Source organism: Bufo bufo, chromosome 5 (assembly GCF_905171765.1).
Source record: "Bufo bufo chromosome 5, aBufBuf1.1, whole genome shotgun sequence".
Classification (NCBI taxonomy): domain Eukaryota; kingdom Metazoa; phylum Chordata; class Amphibia; order Anura; family Bufonidae; genus Bufo; species Bufo bufo.
The window spans coordinates 166,607,415-166,633,838 of record NC_053393.1 but is presented as its reverse complement, the minus strand read 5'-3'; the positions used below and the strand labels follow the sequence as shown (position 1 = coordinate 166,633,838).

Sequence of the window (26,424 nt, the reverse complement as noted above, 5' to 3'; positions counted from 1 at the left end):
AATCTTAATGCATTAGAGTCTATGAGAGAAGCAATCTAATGATTGCTTGTTCAAGTTCCCTAAAAGATCAATAAAAAAAATATATAATTTTTAACTTTTTTAAAACGTCCATAAAACAACCATGCTATTAAAATATTAAAAAAATGTATCACATACGCGAATGGTGTAATGGAAAAAAAAAAAACGCAGATTTGGCATTTTTTGGGTCACTTCTCCTCCCCCCAAAAATTTAATAAAAAGTGATCAAAAAGTTGTACACACAAAACAATATCAATAAAAACTACAGATCGTCCCACAAAAAATTAGCCCTTACACAGCTCCTTACACATAAAAATAAAAAAGTTCTTAATATGGTGATGCAAAGAAAAAAATAGTTTTTTCAGTATTAAAATGCAAGAAAATTTTTACAAATGTGGTATTGCTGTAATTGTACTGACCCAGAGAATAAAAGTAACAGGTCAGTTTTACTGCAGAGGAAACTGTGTAAAAACAAAACCCATAAAAGTGTCACGGAATAAAAAAAATGTATAATTCCACCACATTTTAAATTATTTCCCCGCTTCAGACTACATTGCATGCAGCCGTAAATGGTGGCATTTGCACTTTCTAATTCCATCATTTAATAATGCATACGATGTAGTGGGGAGCTGGAAAAAAAAATCCAAATGGGGTCAAAATGGAAAAAAAATGCTATGCAATAGTTTTATGGGTTTTGTTTTTACGACGTTCCCTATACAATAAAACTGACCTGTTACTTTCATTCTCCAAGTCAGTACAATTACGGCGTTTCCACGTTTGTGGGGAGAAAAAAAAAAATCGTTGACATTTTTTTTTTTTTTATTGGCATATTCTGACCCCTATAACTTTTTTATAGTTATGTGTATGAAGCTGTGTGAGGGCTAATTTTTTGCGGGGAGATCTGTAATTTTAATTGATACTATTCTGGGGTATCACTTTTGAATTTTTTTGTGGGAGGTGAAGAGACCAAAAACAGAGAATCGGCCATTCTGACTTTTTTATTCGCGGGAATAGTATGGGCGTTTTCACACATGGTGATACCCATGATGTGTATTTTTTTACTCTTTACAATTTTTTATTAGCATTTTGGGGAACGTGGGGTGATTTGAATTGTTATATTTTTAATAACTTTTTTTTACACTATTTTATAGTTCCCATAGGGAAGTATAACAAGCAATCATCAGATCAGCATTAGCATTGGAGTGTATGAGAGTTGTATTCCACAGGCAAGGGCTCCATAGGAACTAATGAGCGGGAGCATCAGTTCATTCCGGAGGACTGAAGCTGCCCCACAATGCACCCGGCTCCCCCAATCTCCGCCGGGGGAGTCGGAGCACACCCAGAAGCGCATGCTTCTGGATTTTAGAGCATTCAGATGCCATGGTACATTTGACTACGGCATCTGAAGGCTTAAAAGTCCACGATCGGCTTTACTGCCAGTTGCAGACTTTAGCCGCGGGTGTCTGCTGTATGAAACAGCAGGCATCTGGTGGCTATGGCGCCCGATGCACACGCGAGTGGGTGCCATGTTTAAAGTCCCAGCCAGGGAAGGGGTTAAAGGGAATCTGTCACAATTCTAGACTATTATCTGTAGTAGTACATGAGTACAGATAAGAAGTCCAGATCACTATTTTTTTCCTACTGGCTCAGAGCTGTAGTAAAATGCACAGTCCGGACTCCTGTGAGCATACACGGCAGTCCTGACAATGTATGTCAGTGCAGCTCTGTGCGCTGCAGGGAAACGGAGGCAATAGAAATATAAAAAATTGTGATCTGGACTTCTTATCTGCAGACTACTCACCTAGATCCTGGTGACAGACTCCCTTTAAACACATAATATAATGTGAATAAAAATAAATCCTGAAATGAAGACCCATCACGGATCTTTGGCCAGTCCAAGTTCCAGAACATCAGCAGCAATTACAAGGACAGATCCAGCGATAAACCTTCAGCTTTATTGCAGTAGTCACATTAAAAATGGCACATTACGGAAGCAGTGCTGACGCGTTTTAAGCATAGACCTACCTGTACACACAGAATCACGGGCACACTGGACGGAATACTACAAAACGACTTTCGTCACCTTTGTGGCGTTATAACGTCTCAAAAATGTGCAACCTTTTGTGTCTCTATGTCACAATCCTCACTTTCCCAGAAGATGGCCATGGCATGGCTTAGCAGGTGGCTACTCGCAGACCAGCAAATTGGCTATTACTTTACTAAATTTGAAACAAAAGCCTCTGCCTCTTATTAATTAGGCACATCTCACTGTCCTGATACATTTTCCTCCCTGTTCTTTAAACGCCAGTATTCCCACACATTCAGCTTACTTAGTATCAAACGTATCTAACTGTCATTGCAAGGAATCTAAAGAATGCACGAGGAGTAGATAAAAAAGACTCCAGGGAATCAACATCTGAACACATGAGAATACACTGCTTTGTTGTGGGTTTCTTTTCTTACGCATTTACTAAAATAAAAAGAATGTCCAGGTTACGCATGACGAAAGATAGTGCCGCATGCGCTGCAGCACCTGCAATGAGACCCAACACTAATGTGACAACGCGGGTAACATAAGTGGATGGATCAAAACTGCTGCAACTGAAAAGTGGAGTAGGTGCCCATGGCGACCCGTTTTTATGATTTCATTTTCTAAAGGGCCTTTTAAAAATGAGATGGAATCTGACTGGTCAGCGTGCCCCCCCCCCCCCCCCCCCCCCCCTTACTTTTATTTCCTACGCGGGACAACTTTTACTGTGACCTGGTCAAAGTAGCAAGAGTTCTAATGCACAGATGTCAATGGCGATTACACTACAGAAGTGAAGAGCGATTCACAGACGGAGGCTGAACGCATTTTAACTCTTTCCGTACATGCAAAAAAGCATGGAAATTGGCATTGATAGGATGTTCAAGTCATTTTACTTACAAAATACAGAATGGCAGATGAGACTAGAAGATACACTCTCCTGATCCTCTGTCTCTTGAAGTCTCGAAACAGGTCTGAATTCTATAAGAAAAGACTCTTTTCATCAATTTCTTTTATCACATATTAAAAGGGTTGTTTGACATGCTGACCTTGATGTCCCATCTTCGAGATAGGTCATAAATATCAGATCGGCAGGGGTCAATTCCCTGCACCCTTGTGGATCAGCTGTTTGAAGAGAACGCAACATTCGGTGAGCGCTGCAGCCTCTTTCTAGACCGGTCCCATGGCCTAGGGGGCGCATCTCAGTCCCAGTCAAGTGAATGAGGCTGAGCTGCAATATCAAGCACTATCGCTATCCAATAGATGGTGCTGTACTTGGTAAGATAGAAACAGCCTCCTCAAACAGCTTATAGGCAGCATTGTCGGTGTTAGACCCCCCCACTGATCTAATATTGATGATCTATCCTGAGGATAGATTATCAATATTAAAACCCCCCAAAAAAACGTCTAACCGCCTATATGTAAAACTGGGGGGAGGATATTCTACTTCCTGTCTCGGCTCGTTAAGTTCCTCCTTTATTTCGACTTTTAGTGCGGCAAACAGCCTCACTTGATCTTCTCAGTTAGGGCTTATTCACATGGCCATTGTGCGGCCGTTCCATGCATTGGGGACCGCAATTTGCGGTCTCCAATACATGGGCAACGTCTGTGCGGCGGCTGGGACAGATCGAGACCCATTCAACTTGAATGGGTCCGTGATCCGTGCGCACCACAAACAAAATAGAACGTGTTCTATTTTTTTGCGGTGCGGAGGCACGGACAGAAACACTACAGAAGCACTCCGTAGTGCTTCCATGGGGTTCCGATCCGTGCTTCCGTTCCGCATCTCTGCGATTGCGGACCCATTCAAGTGAATGGGTCCGCATCCGTGATATGGAGTACACACGGGCCCACAACAGCCGTGTGAACAAACCCTCTTAGACCAATTACTCTGACCAGTGAGGGAAGGGAGGTGAATTGACTATATCAGAGCGTCACACACTGATAAGGGTCCATTCACACGTTCGTAATTTGGGTCCGCATTCATTCCGCAATTTGCGGACCCATTCACTTTCAATGGAGCTGGAAAGGATGCGAATCCGCATTTTTGGGATCCGCATCCGCATTTTTGGGATCCGCGTCCGTTTTTTTCGGGATCCGCAATTCCGTTCCTAAAAAAAATAGAACATGTCCTATTCTTGTCCGCAATTGCGGACCAGAAAATTAATTTTCTAATTATATTGTCTGTGATGTGCAGTCCGCAAATTGCGGATCGCACATTGCAGGTGTCCGTGTTTTGCGGATCCACAAAACACTGACGGACGTGTGAATGGACCCTAAGTGCAATGCTCTTCTGCGGGCATCTTTATCTAGGCCTATCAAGAGAACCATACAGCTGCCATACTGCCACCCCAATTCTACAATATTCTATTATACCAGCAGATAACATTTTCCCTCACAGCAGCAGTAAGCGGACAATGGATTACCTAGCAAAATAGGAGTTTTTATTTAGTGTATGGACTACTACAGAAGGGTATAGTTCTCAAAGGGAACCTGTCATGTTGAACATGGTGTCTGAGCTGCTGGCAGCAAGTTATAGAGCAGGAGGAGCTGAGCAGATTGATATATAGTTTTATGGGGAAAGATTCAGTAAAACTTATCATTCATACATATCATTTCCTGTTCATTCTGGGCTTTGAAGTCAAGGAGATGTCCTCACCGCTATGACCGCGTATACAGAGATAGCTGTTATTGACTGATAGGACCGCCCAGAATGAGCAGGAATTTAAAGAGGACCCTTCACAGTAACTTTCTATAGAGAGTACCCTCTGCTGATGCTGCAGGAGAGAAGGGGAGCTGTTCTCGTCCACAGTACATAGCCTGTTCTTGTGACATTTATCTCACAGCTCCCCTTCTCCCCGGCCGTGGAGCAGTCCGCTGAGATTGGACAGCGTCACAGCCACGGAGAAGGCTGACGTCTCCTCCTCCCTGTACCGATGCTCTGCATTAACATATATGGATCACAGCGGGGAAACCGCAGCATCAGCGGAGGGTACTCTCCATACACAGGTACTCGGTTAAGAAAAAAAGAACAGTGAAAGGTCCTCTTTAAAAAGTATAAAATACAAGTTTTAGTCAATCTTTCCTCATAAAAATACATATCAATCTGCCTCAATGTCCCTTTAAGCAATCAGCTTGTCCACTTGGGCAGCTAGGTATTCTGACACATGAAACGTGTACAATGTCATACACATAACAGACCAACTTCAGGGGAACTGGGCGACTAACCTTCGTGTATGGGGGTGTGCTGACTCTCCCCCAACACATGGATATAAAAGGATTCAACTATGAGCACATGGAGTATTTAGCACCAGCGGTGACAGGTTTCTGGCAATATGTGCCTGTAATAAGATCTACTGAATAACCATATGGCTTCTAGGAGGGAAATGGATCCTACTGCATAATCACAGCAGACTGCATGTCACCAAAGCAGCCCCGACTGTGGAAAGATTCAGAGTAACCCTCGATGCTTTTGTCGAGGTACTATTTCTCAACTCAACGAACATTAGCAGGTGACTAAGTACACTACTCACCAAAAGTTAGGGATATTTGGCTTGTGGGTGAAATTTCAGGATGAACCTAAAATGCACTCTAACCTCTAAAGGTGAACTTAAAGGGGTTATCTCACTTCAGCAAATAGCATTTATTATGTAGAGAAAGGTAATGCAAGCCACTGTCATCGTCCATATTGCTTCCTTTGCTGGCTGGATTCATTTTTCCATCACATTATACACTGCTCGTTTCCATGGTTATGACCACCCTGCAATCCATCAGTGGTGGCCGGGCTTGCACACGATGGAAAAAAGCACCAGCCTATGTGCGCTCCCTCGGTCCCAGCCACCAGAGAGGCCGGAGCTTTTTCCTATAGTGTGCAAGCACGACCACCACTGATGGATTGCAGAGTGGTCGTAACCATGGAAACAAGCATTGTTTAATGTGAGAGAAAAATCAATCCTGCCATCAAAGGAAACGATATGGGTAATAGCAATACATTATTAGTAAGTGCCTTGAATTAAATTCCTCTACATGATAAATGCTATTGGCTGAAGTGAGACAGCCCCATACTACTTGAATAGCATCATTAATCCAGTCATTGTGCTTTTGCATGAACAACACAGGGCTAATTTCATCTTCATGGACGACAATGCGCCAGCATATGGAGGTCGCATCATTAGGGAATGGCTGATGGAGACTGGGGTACCTCAAATGGAGTGGCCTGCACTTTCTCCAGACCTGAATCCCATTGAAAACCTATGGGGTCAGCTGAGTCGCCATGTAGAGGCTTGTAACTCTGTACCCCAGAACCTCAATGATCACCCTTTAAGAAGAGTGAGATGCCATGCCTCAGCACCCGCACTGAATCCGGACCCATTCACTTCAATGGGGCTGTGCAGATGAGCAGTGATTTTCAGGCATCACTTGTGCGTTGCGTGAAAATCGCAGCATGTTCTATATTCTGCGTTTTTCACCTAACGCACGCCCCATAGAAATGAATGGGGCTGCGTGAAAATCACAAGCATCCGCAAGCAAGTGCGGATGCGGTGCGATTTTCACACACGAGATAGACAAGGCGGCAAATCATAATGAGGTGGTTATTATGGGGGACTTCAACTACCCAGATATAGACAGGGAAACTGAAAGCTGTACATCCCATAAAGGAAACAGGTTCTTGGCAATAACCAAAGACAATTACCTTTCCCAACTGGTTCAGGACCCGACTAGAGGGACGGCCATACTGGACTTAGTATTAACCAATAGATCTGACAGAACAACAGATGTGCAGGTCGGGGGACACCTGGGAAATAGTGACCATAAAGTAATAACCTTCCAATTATCTTTCAAAAGAGCGTTTCTACAGGGAGGAACAAACATACCAAACTTCAAAAAAGCTAAATTTAGCCAACTAAGAGAGGCCATAGGCCTAACTAACTGGGAAAAAGTCCTCACAAATAAAAATACAGCCACAAAATGGGATATCTTTAAAAACATCCTAAAATCTCATCGTGAGAGATACAGGTTAAGGAACAAAAAGAAACCGATGTGGATAAATAGAACTGTAAAGAAGGCAATAAATGACAAAAAAGAAAGCATATAAATCACTAAAACAGGAGGGTGGCACGGAAGCACTGAAAAACTATAAGGAAAAAGAATAGAATATGTAAAAAACAAATAAAAGCGGCCAAACTAGAGACCGAGAGATTAATTGCCAAAGAGAGTAAAACTAACCCTAAAATGTTCTTCAATTATATAAATGTTAAAAAGTATAAATCTGAAGGTGTCGGCCCTTTAAAGAGTAATGAGGGGGGAGTCGCAGAGAGCGACGAGGAGAAAGAAAAGCTGTCAAATATTTTTTTCTCCACTGTATTCACTGAGGAAAATAAACTGTCAGATGAAATGCAGAATGTAAAAGTTAATTCCCCATTAAAAGTGTCCTGTCTGACCCAGGAAGAAGTGCAGTGGCGCCTTAAAAAGATAAAAATAGACAAATCGCCAGGACCAAATGGTATACCCCCCGTATCCTAAGGGAATTAAGTAATGTCATAGCCAGACCCTTATTTCTGATATTTGCAGACTCTATACTGACAGGGAATGTCCCACAGGATTGGCGCATAGCAAATGTGGTGCCAATATTCAAAAAGGGTCCAAAAACAGAGCCTGGAAACTATAGGGCGGTAAGTTTAACATCTGTTGTGGGTAAACTGTTTGAAGGTTTTCTAAGAGATGCTATCTTAGAGCATCTCAATAGAAATAAGCAAATAACGCCATATCAGCATGGCATCATGAGGGGTCAGTCATGCCAAACTAATTTAATCAGTTTCTATGAGGAGGTAAGTTCTAGACTTGACAGCGGCGAATCAATGGATGTCGTATATCTGGACTTCTCCAAAGCATTTGACACTGTACCACATAAAAGATTAGGATATAAAATGAGAATACTCGGACTGGAGGAAAATGTCTGTATGTGGGTAAGTAACTGGCTCAATGATAGAAAACAGAGGGTGGTTATTAACGGTACACACTCAGATTGGTCACTGTCACTAGCGGAGTACCTCAGGGGTCAGTATTGGGCCCTATTCTCTTCAATATATTCATTAATGATCTTGTAGAAGGCTTGCATAGTAAAATATAAATTTTTGCAGATGACACTAAACTGTGTAAAGTAATTAACGCTGAAGAGGACAGTATACTACTACAGAGGGATCTGGATAGATTGCAGGCTTGGGCAGATAAGTGGCAGATGAGGTTTAACACTGACAAATGTAAAGTTATGCACATGGGAAGGAATAATGCAAGTCACCCGTACATACTAAATGGTAAAACACTCGGTAACACTGACATGGAAAAGGATCTAGGAATTTTAATAAACAGCAAACTAAGCTGCAAAAACCAGTGTCAGGCAGCTGCTGCCAAGGCCAAAAAGATAATGGGTTGCATCAAAAGGGTCATAGATGCCCGTGATGAGAACATATTCCTACTACTTTACAAATCATTAGTCAGACCACACATGGAGTACTGTGTACAGTTCTGGGCTCCTGTGAACAAGGCAGACATAGCAGAGCTGGAGAGGGTCCAGAGGACGGCAACTAAAGTAATAACTGGAATGGGGCAACTACAGTACCCTGAAAGATTATCAAAATTAGGGTTATTCACGTTAGAAAAAAGACGACTGAGGGGAGATCTAATTACTATGTATAAATATATCAGGGGTCAGTACAGAGATCTATCCCATCAGCTATTTATCCCCAGGACTGTGACTGTGACGAGGGGACATCCTCTGCGTCTGGAGGAAAGAAGGTTTGTACACAAACATAGAAGAGGATTCTTTACGATAAGAGCAGTGAGACTATGGAACTCTCTGCCTGAGGAGGTGGTGATGGTGAGTACAATAAAAGAGGGGCCTGGATGTATTTCTGGAGTGTAATAATATTACAGGCTATAGCTACTAGAGAGGGGTCATTGATCCAGGGAGTTATTCTGATTGCCTGATTGGAGTCGGGAAGGAATTTTTTATTCCTCTAAAGTGGGGAAAATTGGCTTGTACCTCACAGGGTTTTTTTTTTGCCTTCCTCTGGATCAACTTGCAGGATGACAGGCCGAACTGGATGGAAAAATGTATTTTTTCGGCCTTATGTACTATGTTACTATGGTTGCTAGGAGATAATAGGGATGAGCAACCTTGGACCCTATTAAAGTAAATTCACTGTATTATTTTCCCTTATAACATTGTTATAAGGGAAAATAATAGCATTCATAACACAGAATGCTTACTAAAATGTCAAATGAGGGGTTAAAAAATAAAAATTAACTCACCTCACCCACTTGATCGCACAGCAGGCATAGTCTTCTTTCTTCTTTTTTCAGGACCTGCAAAAGGACCTTTGATGATGTAATCGTGCTCACCACGTGGTGAGCGCAGGTCCTGCTGAATAAAGATAGAAGATCCTTCTATCTTCATTCAGCAGGACCTTCGCTGACGACACCATGCGGTGAGTGCGATTACGTCAAAAGTCCTTTTGCAGGTCCTGAAAGAAGAAGAAGAAAGAAGACGATCCCGGCTGCGCGATCAAGTGGATGAGGTGAGTTAATTTTTTTAACCCCTCAATCGATATTTTAGTAAGCATTCTGTATTAAGAATGCTATTATTTTCCCTTATAACAATGTTATAAGGGAAAATAATAAAATTTACAGAACACCAAACCCGAACTTCAGTGAAGAAGTCCGGGTTCGGGTCTGGGTACCACATTCAGTTTTTTTATCACGAGTGTGCAAAACGCATTGCTCCCGCCGGATAAAAACTGAACGACGCAACGCAACCAAAACTGACAGAAATTGCGTGCGCATTTGCGCGGGTTTCCCGCAGTGCACACACATCCAGGAGCAAATCCGGAACGCCCGTGTGAAAGAGGTCTAAGTCAACTTGTGAACAGCATGAGACGTCGTTGTTAAGCTGTAATTGATGCTCAAGGCCACATGACAAGTTATTGAGACACTGACATTTTTTGTGGAGGTATACCCACCACTGTTGTTGGGTTTTGTTTAAATAAATTGTTTGAGATGAGGAAATCAACATTGCTGCTTCTACTTAAAGGGGTATTCTCATCTTAATGATCACTGTTAAATCTGTTAATGATTTGACAGTGATCATTTTTCTAAATACATGTTATTACCCAATTCCCACCCTTTTTTAGAAAATAAGTCCCCTCTTACCTGATGTTGTCTTTGGTCTCCCCTGGTTACGGCCACCTCTCCTGTCGAATCCCGCCGGGCTGCGCTTGCGCAGAAGACGGAAGATTCTCTGCCGGCCGGGCTGCGCAATGTCCTGAACGCGCATGCGCCATGATGACTTCTTCCTGGCCAGTATAGTACAGAGCCGCGCACGCCGGCTCTGTACTATACAGGCCAGGAATAAGTCATCATGGCGCGTGCGCGTTCAGGACATTGCGCGGCCTGGCCGGGAGAAAATCTTCAGTCTTCTGCGCAAGCGCGGCCCGGCCGGGAGAAGAATCCAGGAAGTGAACGTCGCGCTCAAGGAAGGTAAGTATGAAAAGGGAAGATGAGAATACCCCTTTAAATGCCCTACTTTCACAATATAATATCGCTGTAGCGTGAACTTTTTACATTTTTCATAAATTTCACCCAAAAACTTTGTGGGAGTAGTGTATGTCCTACAGAAGATGTCCAAAACACGACCTCCTAGTCAATTAGTCGTCACAGATTGCTGCAAATCACTTTAGACCTATCTGCACTCCTCAAATAACTATTGCAGAGCATTTCTTTCATAGGCCCCTCTCACACAAGCGTTACGGATACTCTCAGAATGCGTTCGGTGAGACTTGCACAAGTTCGCAAGCAAGTTCAGCCAGTTTTGTCTGCAATTGCGTTCAGTGTTTCAGTTTCTCCACGTGGGTGCAGTAAGTTTTGATGCGTTTTTCACGCGTGCAAAAAAAAAAAATTGAAGAATTACAAACAACATCTCCTAGCAGGTTACATCCGGATGCAATGCGTTTTTCACTGAAGCCCCATTCACTTCTGAGGGAGCAGGGCTGCATGAAAAACGCAATATAGAACATGCTGCTATTCTCACACAACGCAGAACTGATGCGTGAAAAACATTGCTCATGTGCACAGAGCCATAGAAATTAATGGGTCCAGATTCAGTGCGGGTGCTAGGTGTTCACATCACGCACTGCACCCGCATGGAAAACTCACGTGTGTGAAAGGGGCCTTATTGTGATTGCCGCAATTATAAATATGGTGCAAAAACCACTCATGTAAAATATACTCTTAGGCCCCTTTCAGACGAGCGAGCGTCTCACTCCAGTCTCGCAGCGAGGCACCCGGCCTGAACTCCAAGCACTGCCGGGGTCGCATAGCATTATATTGATTTATGATGCTATGTAACCCTTTACAGTTCTGGAATGTATTGGATAACACTGACCTAATGCTATGCGACCCCGGCAATGCTGGGAGTTCAGGCCGGGAGCTGCTGCATACTCACGCTGCCAGTCCGATGTGTGGAACTCGCTCGTCTGAAAGGGACCTAAATGCTGCTCGGGCAAGATGGCAGCCCCCAGATTCAGGTTCAAGAAATAGAATAAAAACAATCTAGTTAGAAAATAAATACAGATTACAAAAACGGACGGGTTTCTATCTGGGGGCAAATATCTTTTACATCCCGCGATCGGGAACAACGTCAATGTAATACTGTACGGAGCGGGAGCCCCGTACGGTATTAAAATGTACTGGCTCCAATGAACCGACGTTATTACTTTGCAAAGTCTCATGAGACTTTGTGTAATAACTTCATGAACTAATGATTACTGTAAAAAAAACTTGATACCGAACTTGGATTTGAGTTCCAAGTGGTACCTTGGAACCGAACCAGAGTTCCTGCTCCGTACAGTATTACAAAGTTTTATGCGAATCGACTTCGGATGAAGCATTCAAAGTCGATTCGCTGATCCCTAGTCAGAATCCAAAGAAAAGATCCATAACGCTACAAAATTGTGGACGCACAATCAATCAGTCTTTATTATTAATGTGAAATATCCAGAAAAAAAAAAAACACACAACAGGTTGGAGCATAAAATGAAGATTTATAGCCATGCACTAGTAATACCGGACATTTCAGTCCAATCTGGACCAATTTTTTACGGTCGTTCTGTCGTAAGTAGAGAGGTACTGCCTCGATAAACTGTAGGCTGTGCAGACTTCTCGCACTGCACACAAAAAGGTCTAGATCACACGGATGGTATTACTAGTGTGTGGCCATAAGTCTCCAATATAAGCTCTAAGAGCTGTTTCACACGAGCGAGTCCATTGCGGTAATTACGCTCCGTGTAGGAGAGTGATCCTCCCTTCTGGACTTGCAGGAGCGCACGGCATTATACTGACTTCTAATGCTATGTGCCTCTGCTTGACCTTACTTCTACAGGATCGTACTGACGGCTTTATGTCACTATGATTCTGTGGCAGTAAGGTCAAGCAGGGGCACACAGTATTATGAGTCAGTATAATGCTGTGCGCTCCTGCAAGTCCAGAACGGAGGATCACGCTGACAGAGTGATTGCGCGATGGACTCGCTCATGTAAAACAGTCCTAACTTTACTTTTTTCGACCATGGATCTTTTCTTTGCATAGTAAATATCATATTTATTTTTTGCAGTTGCATATTAAAAAGAGGTTTCTGGCCTCAATATCTGATCGATGAGGGACCAATGCCCCACACCCGTGCCAATCAGCTGTTCTGCAGTAGTGCCAGAAGTACAGCTCCATCCATTGCGTAGTGGACAGAGCTACTGCCGAATGGCTGATCGGCAGGGGCAGCGGATCTTCTTTGATCAGATATTGATATTGGTCTGTTCCAAAGATAGGCAATCAGTATACAAGGACTGGAAAACCCCTTTAAGGGCACTCACAGAACCATAATTCACATTTGTGAACCAAAATGTTCTTTTTTTTTATATGGGGGCTCTATACGCAGTAGGACCTACAGCCTCTAGCACATAGAGGGAGTTGCTAAATTATATATTCTAACAGCGGACTTGTCAAGTGACCTCACATGTACAGTGGATGAGCCTCAAGGCACGTGGACCTGTAATAGAGCACCTGGAGAGGCGTATGGGCCCCTTACTTCCTCCGTATGCCTCCCAATTCATACGGAGACGCATAGCGTTTTTGTCCGATTCAATAGAACTGGGACAAGAGACAAAAATTCCTTCTAGAGGAGAAGCTCTCACATATAGCACCTGTCGGAGCATGGTGCGGTGGCACGGAGTCTGAAGACTACAGAAGCTTAGGTGACTTTACGAGCCACTGCCTGAATATGGTAATCACATTCACTCTTAAAGAGGTTATCCCACAAAAAATATTACTATAGAAATAATAGGGCATACTGTATGTACATTACATCTTCCTCTCTGGTGGCGCCCCCTTTTTATCCTTCAGGTCCACCTTCTTCTGCATTCATTGGTGGACCAACATGCTCAGTAGCTTTCCTGCTCACCCCCTCTTAAAGCTGGCACTTCATTTATCCCTACTATATAGTGGAGGAGGAAATTGTGGCGGCATTCCCTACTATATATTTTTGGAGCTGTATATGAGAGACTATTTTCTAGGAGGGGTTAAAAGAAGCTAATTGCAGCATATCCTGCGAGATGCAGGCACCTGATGAGCTGCTTCCCACCTACAAAAATGAAAGAAAGTCCGCCAGATAAGCAAGTAGAAGAGTTCTAAATTTGTGGGACAACCCCTTTGGCCGCTATGCACTGGAATTTTTTGAGTGTTGTGCAGTTTTTATTACAGATTTTGATGCAGATTATTATTTCCCACAGAAATCTATGGAGAAACTGTATCCACGAATCTGCAACATATCGTATGGGGATAACTATTAGATGAAATAGGGTCCCAACGCTGGGACCTCCACCAATCCACGAAGCAGCCGGTCAGGCACGGGCCAGATTATTTGTATAGGAGTTCTGACGATAGCCAAATTCAGCACTCGGCTAGGTCTGGAAATTCTTTAGAAATGATGCAGCTGTGCGAATACCCAACCGGCCGCTCTGTTCATGTCGGGAGTGTCCATGGGGTCCCCATTCTTGTAATTGGTGGGGAGTTCCAGCTGTAGGACCCCCAATGATCTAAGGCCCCTTTCCACGCGAGTGCAATGCGTGACGTGAACGCATAGCACCCGCACTGAATCCTGACCCATTCATTTCAATAGGTCTGAGCGTTTTTGTTTTATTTCACGCATCAGTTCTGCGTTGCGTTGCGTTAAAAATCGCAGCAGGTTCTATATTCTGCATTTTTCACGCAGCCCCGGCCCCATAGAAGTGAATGGGTCTTCAGTGAAAAACGCATTGCATCCGGAAGCAAGTGCGGATGCAATGCGATTTTCACTGATGGTTGCTAAGAGATGTTGTTTGTAAACGTTCAGTTTTTTATCACGCGTGTGAAAAACGCATCAAAACACATTGCGCCCGCGCGGAAAAAACTGAACGCAATCGCAGACAAAACTAACTAAACATGCTTGCAAAATGGTGCGAGTTTCCCTGAACGCATCTGGGATTGGTGATAACTTCACATAACCGGAAAAAAATGGCTTCTAAAACTTCATAAATTTCTCTTGCCATAAAATAAGACACACTGCACTGTGATTTGTTATTTTCTATATTACAAAAACATACAAAAAAATAATACATGTCAAAGAAACAAACTTTACATAGCAGTTAATATTCCAGATGGGAACAGTATCCAGTTACATGGTATTCGCATTCCATCCCCAGGTAACAAAAACACATTTTTACATGACCTTTAACAAAATATTTTATTATATACTGGGATAAAAAATAAAAAATGGAAAAAAAAATAAAAAAAATGTTGTAGACAGTATGGGAGCATTTTCTGCTGCTCTGGAATGATAAAAGGTCTATCGGTTCTCATTCTAAATATTGCACAGTTTGAAAGGTACCAAAAATTATATATATATAAAAAAAAAAAAAAAGTCACAATCTTGGGAAACATCTCACATTTAAGCAAAATCTACCAAGAAACGTAAAGCATGTTGTTTCTACAGTAGCTCTATCTGTCGGAAGATTGGAATGAAATACAGTATAGTTAGGATGTAGGTGTAACTATATAATATATACAATTACACAAACACATTGATATCTGCTCTCCTTCACCCCTGAGATTGGTTTTAAATTACTGAAAAGTTTGAAAAAATAAAAATAAAGACCATGGTGACTTTCTGAATTCAATATCCATGAATGGCAATGGAGAAACTCACTAAAAGTCAATGCTGTAGTCACAGTTCATAAAGGCTAAACAAAACAACAACAGTCATTGAAAGGGGTAAGACCTCTTTGTGTCAAGAAAGCTTCACTTTCATAATCCCGTGTGCAAATAACACGAATATAAAAAAAAAAAATAATAATAATAATAATAATGCAAACCATCTTTGATATCGACTTGGGCAGTTCGAAGGAAATGTTCAGAACAGTTTTGATAACTGAAGATTCAGGACACGAGTTTTGACTGCAGCTCCATCTCTGCTGCTTGTTTGAGGGCAACATCAACCAACAATTGGAAACCACTGAAATCCTGATTGTGATCCGGTGGGGTAGGTGGTGGGGTGTTGAAAAGTCCACTCTGTGAATTTGGGTTTTGTCCTAACTTTAGAGTGTCTTCGTGGCAGACAAGTGAGGTTTCCGTTAGTTTGTTTGCCTCAGATTGCTGCTGTTCTGGGATTTGTCCAGCATTCAATACATGGGTGAAGTTGAAAGGCGCATCACTTAGTGACGTGACAGTGGTGTGACAGATGACTGAAGGCCGAGCCAGGAGAGACTGCTGAGAAGACAGCTGAGAGGCCAGTAACTTCCCTGAGTTCTGGTTAGGTCCCATAGAGCTGAAGTGAAAAGAGTTCTCATCTATAGTGGGAATGTAAGGCTTTGCCCCTGTTGGAGAGTCCATCTGCATCACGTCAGTAATTTTGGCTCCCTTCCGTGAAATGGTGAACTGGTTGGGGTCTTTTCCGTCTTTTCTTAGCATATCGGGCAAAAGCCTGCGCCTTGCGTTGATGAACCAGTTACAAACCTACAAATAGAAAACAAATAATGACTTGCGGTTCCTCATTGCGGTGGACTTTGGCTTCACAATAAATGAATTGACGTGACATTTAGTTAGCGGGAAGAATGGGAATTCTTTGGCATTCAGCTGTTGCTGAACAACTCATGGCAGGCTAAGCATCCTAGGAGATGAAGCTCGGCAACAACTGGAGTGGGAAAGCTGCCCAGCCCTGCCGTAATTCTGGGATGGGAAATGCCGGATGAATTCTCATCATCTTACGAGTGCAGCACATCCCATACACTCCGTTACACCCAAGCAAAAATATGCACTTGGCCCCTGGGGGAATTAGAGGAGGACCTAAAAAGCTGATAAATGCCTGTTGCGGTACCAGCCCAAGCTGAGCATTTATTTTAGCTGTGTGTGAGATTATATATATATATATATACACACACACACACACACACACACACACACACACACACACACACACACATACTATATGTCTGACATCATAATAACCATCTACAACCACATCGTGTTAAGTGATGGCCTGTCCTAGGGAAAGGTCATCACTTAAACCCTGGACACAACCTTTAAAGGGAACCTGTCACCGGGATTTTGTGTATAGAGCTGAGGACATGGGTTGCTAGATGGCCGCTAGCACATCCGCAATACCCAGTTCCCATAGCTCTGTGTGCTTTTAGTGTGTAAAAATAAAATAAAATATATGATTTGATACATATGCAAATTAACCTGAGATGAGTCCAGCATGAAGGAGCCCAGCATCCTCAGAATCTCCTCCTTGCTCCCCAACATCAGAAAGCTAGAGCGCCGTAATCTCATGATGCACAAGCGCAATGTCGTCATAGTGTTCCTTCCCTGTGCTGGCATCAGCCCCAGGGAAGGAACTGCGCATGCGCTAGCTCGTGCATCGTGAGATTACGGCGCTCTGGCTTTCTGACGTCGGAAGCAAGGAGGAGATTCTGAGGATGCTGGGCTCCTTCACGCTGGACTAATCTCAGGTTAATTTGCATATGTATCAAATTTTTTATTTATTTATTTATTTTTTTACACAATAAAAGCACACAGAGCTATGGGGACTGGGTATTGCGGATGTGCTAGCGGCCATCTAGCAACTCATGTCCTCAGTTCCATACACAAAATCCAGGTGACAGGTTCCCTTTAAATCAGGAATATATGTCATAAAGTGTTTTGTAGGGAACCAAAATCCTGAGCGTTGGTTAGAACTTAAAAGACTGCACCGGTTTCAGAAGAAATATTCTACAAGGGCTGTCTGTTTTAAGAATTTAATGAAGCCTATGAGTCGCATGACCACAGAGGCCATGTGAATGCTAAATGTAAGGTCATCACTGCAGGATCGGCGGACGCCACCAGAGTGCAGGCTATTTCATCAATTCATATAATTGCCGCCTCTTAAAGGATTTGTCCATTTTAAAATAATATTTCCCCAGCAACAGCAAATCTAAAAGTCCTAACACTCTTCTCTCCTCTGACCTTCTGTATACACCTTGGCACGGTGCAGCCAATCACTGGCCTTAACAGTGTGTGACACATGACTGCTGAGGCCAGCGATTGGCTGTAGTGGCCACATGTTGTATACAAAACACAAATAACGGCAGAGAACACGGGAAAGACAACGCTGGAAACGGAATGGGGGAAAAGACGCAAGTATGACTGTTATTTTATTACAATTACCTCTGCCGTGGAAGTAATTATTGAACTTGGACAACCACTTTAGGGCGCATTCACACGACCGTAGTTCTGGGTCTTGCTGCCATTTTGTGAAACGGGTGCGGACCCATTCATTTCAACGGGGCCGCAAAAGGTACAGACAGCACACCGTGTGCTGACCGCATCCGTAGTTTTGTTCTGCGGCCGTGCAAAAAAAGATAGTAATATTTATTTTAGAACTTGCACGTTCACTGGCCATGTGCGTTGCACAATTGGCGGACCTCAAAACACATATGGTCACGTGAATGTGGCCTTATGGAAAGGTCTTAAAAACCAGGAAAACCCCAACGATTTATTTACGTGGGACAGGATTTGCGCTAAAATCCTAACAAAACACGCTGCACTTTTTTGCCGCTTTGAAGGTTTCTTTTTCACCAGGACTTTGGGCAAATCACGCCAGTAAAATAGCGGCAGTGCATTCTAATGGCGGGAAGCGCTGTCACTTACTTCTGTTAATGAGTTCATTGTTGACTTCCGCATGCAGGTTAGAGATGCCATGCATCAAAAAGCTTCCACTGAAACAAAGGACTAGTTGTCCCCGACTAATAACGCCAGAGGAATGATACGTCTACGAGACGGCTGAAAGCTTCCATTTTTTAGTGTTGTTCACATGTTATTTCCCATACCTTAGGCCAACGGTGGGAAGTTCTGCTTTGAAACAAGACGCTGTTTGTCTCCTAGCAGAGACTGAGGTGACTCACTAGACTGCTGAACTTTGTGTGCTACCAGGCATATCTACGGTTACCTCACACCAACCTGGACAACGTTAACCCCTGAGGCGAAAGCAACGTTCCCAGTTTTAAGATGGGGAGCACACAAAAGACCAGCAAGGCTGGGTGCAGGCAGGAGGGGGTTAACCGAGAACAGATCCTTATGCAGGTTAGGAGTGTGGGGACCCGCACTTACACAGAGAACGGAGGTGGTGGCCAGAGGACCCCGGGTTTTCCAGGGGTCGGCCTCCACCAAGAGCTCTCTCTTTAAGGAGATCCGGCGCAAATGCCGGCTGGACAAAAAAAAAAAAAAGTTGCATGCAGCCAAAATCTGCCATTTATGCCGGACCTCATTGCAGTCAATGGGGATCCAGTGGTAAAGTAAAGTAGAGGATCCTGCAAGCTGCTCAGTACCGGGACAGCCTGCCAGATCTCCTAACACAGACATCAACAAGGCCTGAAGCCTAAATCATCATCCCTTAGGCTCAGTTCACACCTGAGCGTTCTGAAAGGAGCGCTCTGTATGCGCGATTGTACGGACGTTTACAAGCGCGCATACAGAGACAAGTGTGCACACAGTGTCGCGCGTTCCCGAAAGTCTATGTACGGGAACGCGCGACAAGCGCCCAAAAAAACGCTCCTGTACTTGTGTGAGCGTCGGGCGTTTTACAGCGCGATCGTACGCGCTGTAAAACGCCCAGGTGAGAACCATTCCCATAGGGAAGCATTGGTTTCTCCTTGTTGAGCGTTTTACAGCGCGTAGGAACGCGCTGTAAAACGCTCAGGTGTGAACTGAGCCTCAGGCCTCAATCACAGCGCTTTTAAATGCCGATTCCAAGGCAGAAACTGCGACTCAATTTGCGTGGAAAAATTTCTCAAATCTGCCTCCCAGTGTTTTCAATGGGTGGCAGAAAAAAAACACTTCTTTTTCAGCGCACTTAAAAAAATAAAATAAAATACAGCAATCTGCTCAGCTTCTCTTGCAGATTGCCTTTTGTGGTCATAGGGCCTCTTCAAAAGGGTTTTCTGACTTTAGAACTGCTGGCCTATCCTTAATAGGTCATCAGTATCCGATCGGTGGTGGTCTGAGACCCGGGACACCTACCAATCATCTGTTTGAGAAGGCTGTGGCACTTTGAGAGTACCCGCGAGAAGGCCACGCTTCCCCTAGGCCAGTGACATCACGTTCATTGGTCACATGGCAGAGGCGCAGCTCAGTCCCATTGAAGTGAATGGGGCTGAGCTAGGATATCAAGCACGGCCGCTATACAATGTACGGCGCTGTGCTTAGTGAGCAGGCAGCATCACTCACTAGAGCGTCTCGACTTCGTCAAACAGCTAAATCGGCAGGGGAATCGAGTAGTTGGACCCCCATCAGATACTGAAAACCTATCCTGAGGGCTGAGGATAGGTCATAGTATAAATAAATAAAGGGGGAGAAAAAAAAAAAAAAAAGAAAACCTCTAAGCTTATATCTAATTTTTAAGGAAACGACAAACACAGATAAAGCAGCAGCACAGTTAGACGGAGTGGATAGGGTGCAAATCCTCCGGGAAGGCAGGCGTATCTTCCACTGTATACTAAATCCAAAAAACGAGGCAGCACTCCTACTTCAGGTGAAAAGGTGATGACCCAATTTATTTCCCAGGCAATGTTTCGGCCCACTCAATGAGGCCTTTGTCGAGCCTTTTTTTTTTTTTTTTTAACGAAGATATAGAGCAATTCTCCCCTCTTCATGGTCCATATTCACAATGCATCAACTAATACGACCGAATTCAACGGAATACACAGCCTGACACTTCAAAGCTCCCAGTAGACACCAGATCAATTAGAATACGACACTAGGCTACAATTCACCCCCCCACTAACATTTAACGAGCAGGACGGCCCCTTTCTCACAACTACATGTTTACTGGTCAGGTTCTTTTTTGAAGACGTCAAACAAGAGGATGTGATGTTTCCTGGGTAAACTGCAGGAAAACGGAACCGCTCAGTCCCAGGTGCACCATCCTGACAGTTCTGCACGGACTTTCATCACTCACATTTTTAGGCATGCTGGGATTTCTGTATCACTTACTCAACGGACAAGGACGTTCGGCAGCACCAACGCCCGTACAACGGTTTTCATGGGTAACCCATTTATAGTAACCTGGGTCTACTTATAAAAAAAAATTTACATGGAGGAAACACCAGTTCTACAGTAAATGGTCCAATGGAATTTTCAGCATAAAGCTATGGGACTACAGGGGCGACCATCCCAGCTCGGCCCGAGATGATTAAAAGCGGTCAGAAATGGAGATCAGGTTACTCGACATACCTGTAGTGTGGAGAGATGAGTCTGCCGGGACAGGAGGGCTTTCTCTTGTTCCGAGGGGTAGGCATTATAGCGATGCTCATATAACCAGTCTCGCAGAATCTGCACGGACTCTTTGGGCAGGTTTCCACGCCTCCTTCTCTTCCCTGAGCCAGCAGTGGAGGAGAGATCCAGTGGAATATCCATACCATCATCATCCTCCGTCTCACTGCCCGATAGCGGAACTAAACCTAGGAAAAAGACAGGTCGACATTATCTTGCTGTTAAACACCATAAGAGGACTTCAAGCACATGTTCCTTTTACAAACAAAATGTAAAAAGTAAAAAATACACACATCTATATATACACACAAAATATAGTCGTCACAAGCACACTGGGGTCTCAGATCTTTCTTCATACAACGTATCAGTCAATTAGATTTTTAAAATGACATTTTTGTCTTGTAGCCACCGTGAAGGACAACAACCCCAGTCATTGTATTTCTGGAGCGTACACAGAACGCTTGGGATTTCGGTTTTCTGTTTACCTCCCTTATACAATGCGAGAGGAGCACCACACTAATCCATCACTGAGGGTTGTTAGACATGTATTGTGCAGCAGAATGAATGTGACAGACGCTGTCTCCATCCCCGATCAGAGCACAATGTGGAATCTGAATGAGCCGAGACACCAGAAACGGTTATTTTCGGGATGGCAAGCGCCAGAAATAGTCCTATTACTGCAGCACATCCCGCAGGCCAGCTGCATGAGACATGTAATATTAGTATAGTCTTGTGTATTCAGTGCCTGTACCAAATCACTGCAGTCCCCGCAAGACGGCATTAGCGCAGGACTTTCCCTTTCTGAGCAACGGTTATGTCATTTCACACTGACACAGGCCTGACGTGACTCAAGAGGGTTGCAAAACAGAAACCCCAGGGATGCTTACATCACTGCATGTACTCAGTGCGTCCACCAGTCATCCACACAGGACATACAATATTACATAGGTCCACAGAAATCCCCTCACCCAAGACAAGATTCTTACAGAGCTGTCAGGCTGGCCAAACAACCATCTAATGTCTATGGGGGTGTTGCAACTTTTATCCAATGGGAATAAAAAAAGGATAAGGCTCTTAGATTTCAACACGCCCGATCCTGTTCCGAGGAGAGATAAGCCGCCACCAGAGACGTCTGCTAGAAGATTTCTCCTCATTCAAAACACATGCATGCCTGGTAGACCCAATTAAGCATGTGAATGGGGGGAGATATGGCCTTCATCATGTAAGGAACTGCCCTCAGGAAGCCTGCCAAACGTTAAAACCAGTGCCTGGATATGTAAACAGATATAAAACCAGCAAGTGCTTTAAGGCTGTCTATCCCAACAGGAAACGGCTCAGACTGAAAACACAAGTAGTCAGAGTTCTTATCAGCCGCTCACTAAATGGTGTCATTAAAACAGCTTGTCTTGAGGAACCTGTCATAGTGACTTGTTCTGGTCCCAACCACCCAGAAATGTCTATGTGACATGTGGCGGCTGAAAGAGGAGTTCCTTCTAGATGGCTGCACACAAGTCTTGTTCTCCGAGACACTGTGTAGACAATCAGCGACTGGTGTAGTAAGAGCATGTGGACGGTGGCGATTTTCAGTCGAGAACGTGCCAGATTCTCAGATGGGCTGTATCCACGTCCAAAAAGGATGAAACTTCATGAATCAAGGCCTTACAGCTTCTCGTTGGTCAAATTGTCAATAAGGACTTTAGAATTTCTCTCAAAATCAAGTAAAGAATTTTGATAGACTCACACCACCACCGTGGCATGATTTAGGTTGGTAAGCCGACTATTGAGGTCCATGGCCACCAAAGTAAAATGAAGACTGGTTTTAACTGGCAGCGATGGCATCCAAAGTCCACGGCTGGGCGAGAGCACAGACAAAGAGTAAGTTTATTAGGCCAATATACTAGGGGGGGGGGGGGCTCTGAATACACATGAGGAATCTGGACATACAACTTCAAAGAGTTGTCTTCAAGTGGTTCTGCACGAACTAGCAAATAGTGATACAGCAGGTGACAAAATAAATACATAAAGTCCCATCTAAACTGGTGACAGTGACAGATGTCAGTACGTTATGGTTCTGAGGGTGGAAGTGGTTAGAAAACCAAGCACGTGGTGACTGTGGGAACCATATACAACACATTGGTTTACGTGTCTGAGGAACTGCATGAGGTGAGAGAAGAACAGCCAACATTTGGTGCACACCACCAACAGATAAGTCAATCAGCACCCACCACATGCTAATTATGACCGACCTAAGGTAAGTGACCACATGGCCCATACTGCTGCATTCATTTCGAAGCCAAGCTTCCTGTGTAAAAGGTTTTACAACTGTGGGGAAATTCCTCTAAATTTGCACAGTTCACATCAGAGGAGTCGGTGACAAAAAGGTTACACTTGGCCAAGGATGACTTTTCACAGCAGGAATCTAAGGGACTTTCCAAAAAGACGCATTTCTCAAGTTCAAGGATCTTTAACCTCATTAAAGTACAGGAACATTCACCACTAGCCCTTACCACACATGATAGCTTGGGAGGCATCTACCATATTCTCCAAGAGGGAGGCAGCACCACCACCATCTGAACAAAAGTTCCAAACATGTCCAACTAGCAAGGGGTGGGGGAGCAAGCCTTTTGTTTCAACTGCTTGAAAAAGTTTCAGGCATCTGCAAGCACTTTCTCACATCCTGATCTGTCAGCAGCACTGCCCCCTCCCTGTCATCCTGTTCCTCTCCTTCCAATGTGCCCTGCTGTCTTCTGGGTGAACAATGCTGAGCACACACAATCGCCCTCACATGGCACATACCGTCAGCTCTTTTCATGTGCAACTCACTCTTTACGTTTCCTCTACTGGGCATGACCTAAAGGCGGAGAACATTGGACCACAGGGATGGGGATGGGGACAAAGAAAATAATAAAAAAATAAAAAAGTTACGCCAGTCAGCAGAACCTCCTGGTGACCTTAAAATGGTCTTCTGTGGAGTAAAAGAGAAGAAGTGAGGGAGGCACTTCTCCTAAGAGGGTGTCTTGCCCCTCCATGGCTTCAGCCCCACACCATGTCAGAGCTGATGGAGCACATGGTGCTCACAGGAACAAAGGAATCCAAACTTGTGAAGCTGGGAGGGATGTGGTGAGGGAGCACTTACCCCCACTGGCTTCTAACTCTCTCCAAACTTTTAGTAAAGTGCTTAACAAGACCGAAAAAAAAAAAAAGCTCAGAATCAGCAAAATGCTTGTTCCAAAAAGTTCTGTCTGGCCCCCAAACAAAGACTTTCCCAGGAGCTGGTTCTGCTGGAGAAGAAGCTAAAAGTCCAGGGAAAGTGGGTCAGGAGGCTGGTGGTGGAGCTGGGCTTGGCTGGAGACGAGGACATGTGCTCGGGGTGACCTCCCTCGTGCAGAAAGTTTCTTTGTTCCCGCAGGAGGCTCAGCCATGCGCCACTTCTCCTTTGTCTGCGCCTCTCGCTCAAAACTTTTCCCAATCACAACAAAACTTCCCCCAAGTACAAGCCTGAGGTCCAGGGAGAGCAGCAACTTACCGCAAGTGCCCACCTACTGCCTGCAGAGGAGCCAGGGGGGAGAGCAGCGTGCCACCAAACAAAGGGCACCTGGGCACCCAGTATGGGGAGCATGGGGTCAGCCCTGACATGCACCCACCTTTCTTCGCCTTCATGGTGATGAGTGTCCCGGGATGTCCCAGAAGCCGCAGGAGTTGGCGCCGTGTGAACGAGCAGTAGGTGATGTCCCGCTGCTCCCAGCCCTCACTCGCACTAGTACGGAGTCGGGAGCCGCTCTGCTCTCATCACACCCTCCCAGTGACTGTCAGACACGAGGGGAGGAGAGACGACGGGCTGGCTTCCCCCCTTTTCTCCAGCAGACGCGGCGCACACCAGGGGGAGCTGCTCGCGCTCCTCAGCCGCTTCCTGTTATGTTCCCAGACAGACGTTTGATCATTAAGCTGCAGAGGCGGCTCCTGCCTCCATTCTTCTCTCCGCTGACAGCTGCCTCTCTCTTCTGCGGGACGGCCCTGCCCCTCCCTCGCAGGACGAGGCCACTTCTGCGCCAACTTCACCCGGGTTAACCCCTCGCCGCCCGGCTGTCACGTACGTGTGAACTGTGTTTACTACATTCAGCTGTTTCCTCCTCGGCTCCCCCACGACAACATGTCAGCCGACACGTGCGGAGGTCACCCCGGGCGCCGCTGCACTGGAGAGGCGTCTATCACTATAGCGATGACGTCACCGAGGCAAATAACCGCCGCCGCTGGGGTGACACTGACTGCTGTGACGTCACCGGCTGTCATCCTCTTCCCGCGCAATGCTCCATTGTGTCTCCACCAGCCTTCTGTCATACCCGTCCTGTCAGCAGCCACCATGAGCCCGCACCTGACGGGGCTGCCATGTCATATCCCGGCGGCGGCGGCAGCTGTCACCTCCTGTGCTGGCCACAGGCCGCCATACAGTTCTGTCTGTTTCTGGGAAAGCTGTGTGACACATAATAGCCAGCTCATGAACACTGCTGACAAGCCGTATTACCCATAGGGGTTGTCACTGTGAGGGGATGATGTTCAGGATGTCGAGAACCAGTCCAAACCAGCTCCCATTGTCTTCAGTGCATGTGGACCAGGAGTTTTCAGGACCGCACCAAGAATGTACAGGTCCAAATGGAGCTAAACCTGGAGCCGCTCCGCATTGGGTCCATTCACATCCGCAGAATGGGTCTGCATCCGTTCCATTCATTTTCAATGTGGTCGCAAAAGATGCGGATAGCACACGGTGTGCTGTCGCATCCGCACGTCCGTTCCGCAGCCCCGCAAAAAAATAGAACATGTCCTTTTCTTGTCACGGACGAGAGAAAGCATTTCTATCATAGTGCCGGCCATGTGCGGTCCGCAAAATGCGGAACGCACATGGCCGGTGTCCGTGTTTTGCAGACCTGTGAATGGACCCTTAAGCGCTCATTCAGACGGCCGTGTGCTGCTTTCCACATCTGATCCACAATTTTACGGATTAGGCTACTTTCACATCTGCGCTTGTCAATGGTGACAAAACTGAACTCAAGGGAACGGAGTGCACCAGAATGCGTTCCGTTTCATTGCGTTCCCATGCCGTGCACAAAAGTGCAGCAAGCAGCGTTTCTGGGATGCGGAGAAAGACGGATCCGTCATGACTAACAATGTAAGTCAATGGGGACGGATCCGTTTTCTCTGACACAAAAGAAAACATCCCCCCCCCTTGACTTAGGGCTCATGCACACAAACGTATTTTCTTTCCGTGTCCGTTCCAGTTTTTTTTGCAGTCCGTATATGGAACCATTCACTTTTCCATTTCCGTTCCTCAAAAAAATAGAACATGTCCTATTATTGTCCGCATTACGGACAAGGCTAGGACTGTTCTATTAGGTGCCAGCCGTTCCGTTCCACAAAATACGGAATACACACGGATGTCATCCGTATATTTTATGCGGATCTGTTTTTTGTGGACCGCAAAATACATACCGTCGTGTGCA

At 44.8% G+C, this 26,424-nt stretch overlaps 1 protein-coding gene across 2 annotated transcripts; it reads right to left on the bottom strand.

Moving 5' to 3' along the window:
- Positions 1 to 14,750: 14,750 nt before the first annotated feature.
- Positions 14,751 to 25,055, bottom strand: TGIF1 (TGFB induced factor homeobox 1). 2 transcript variants are annotated; one of them, XM_040432962.1, is made up of 3 exons: positions 24,456 to 25,055; positions 20,891 to 21,117; positions 14,751 to 16,138 (listed from the first exon to the last, which is right to left on the bottom strand). In XM_040432962.1, the coding sequence occupies exons 2-3, from the start codon at positions 21,071 to 21,073 to the stop codon at positions 15,563 to 15,565; spliced, it is 759 nt and encodes a 252-aa protein (XP_040288896.1). In that variant the 5' UTR covers positions 21,074 to 21,117; positions 24,456 to 25,055; the 3' UTR covers positions 14,751 to 15,562. The 2 variants fall into 2 exon arrangements, with proteins under 2 accessions (XP_040288896.1, XP_040288895.1); XM_040432961.1 differs by having other exon boundaries at positions 24,574 to 25,051.
- Positions 25,056 to 26,424: the final 1,369 nt, after the last annotated feature.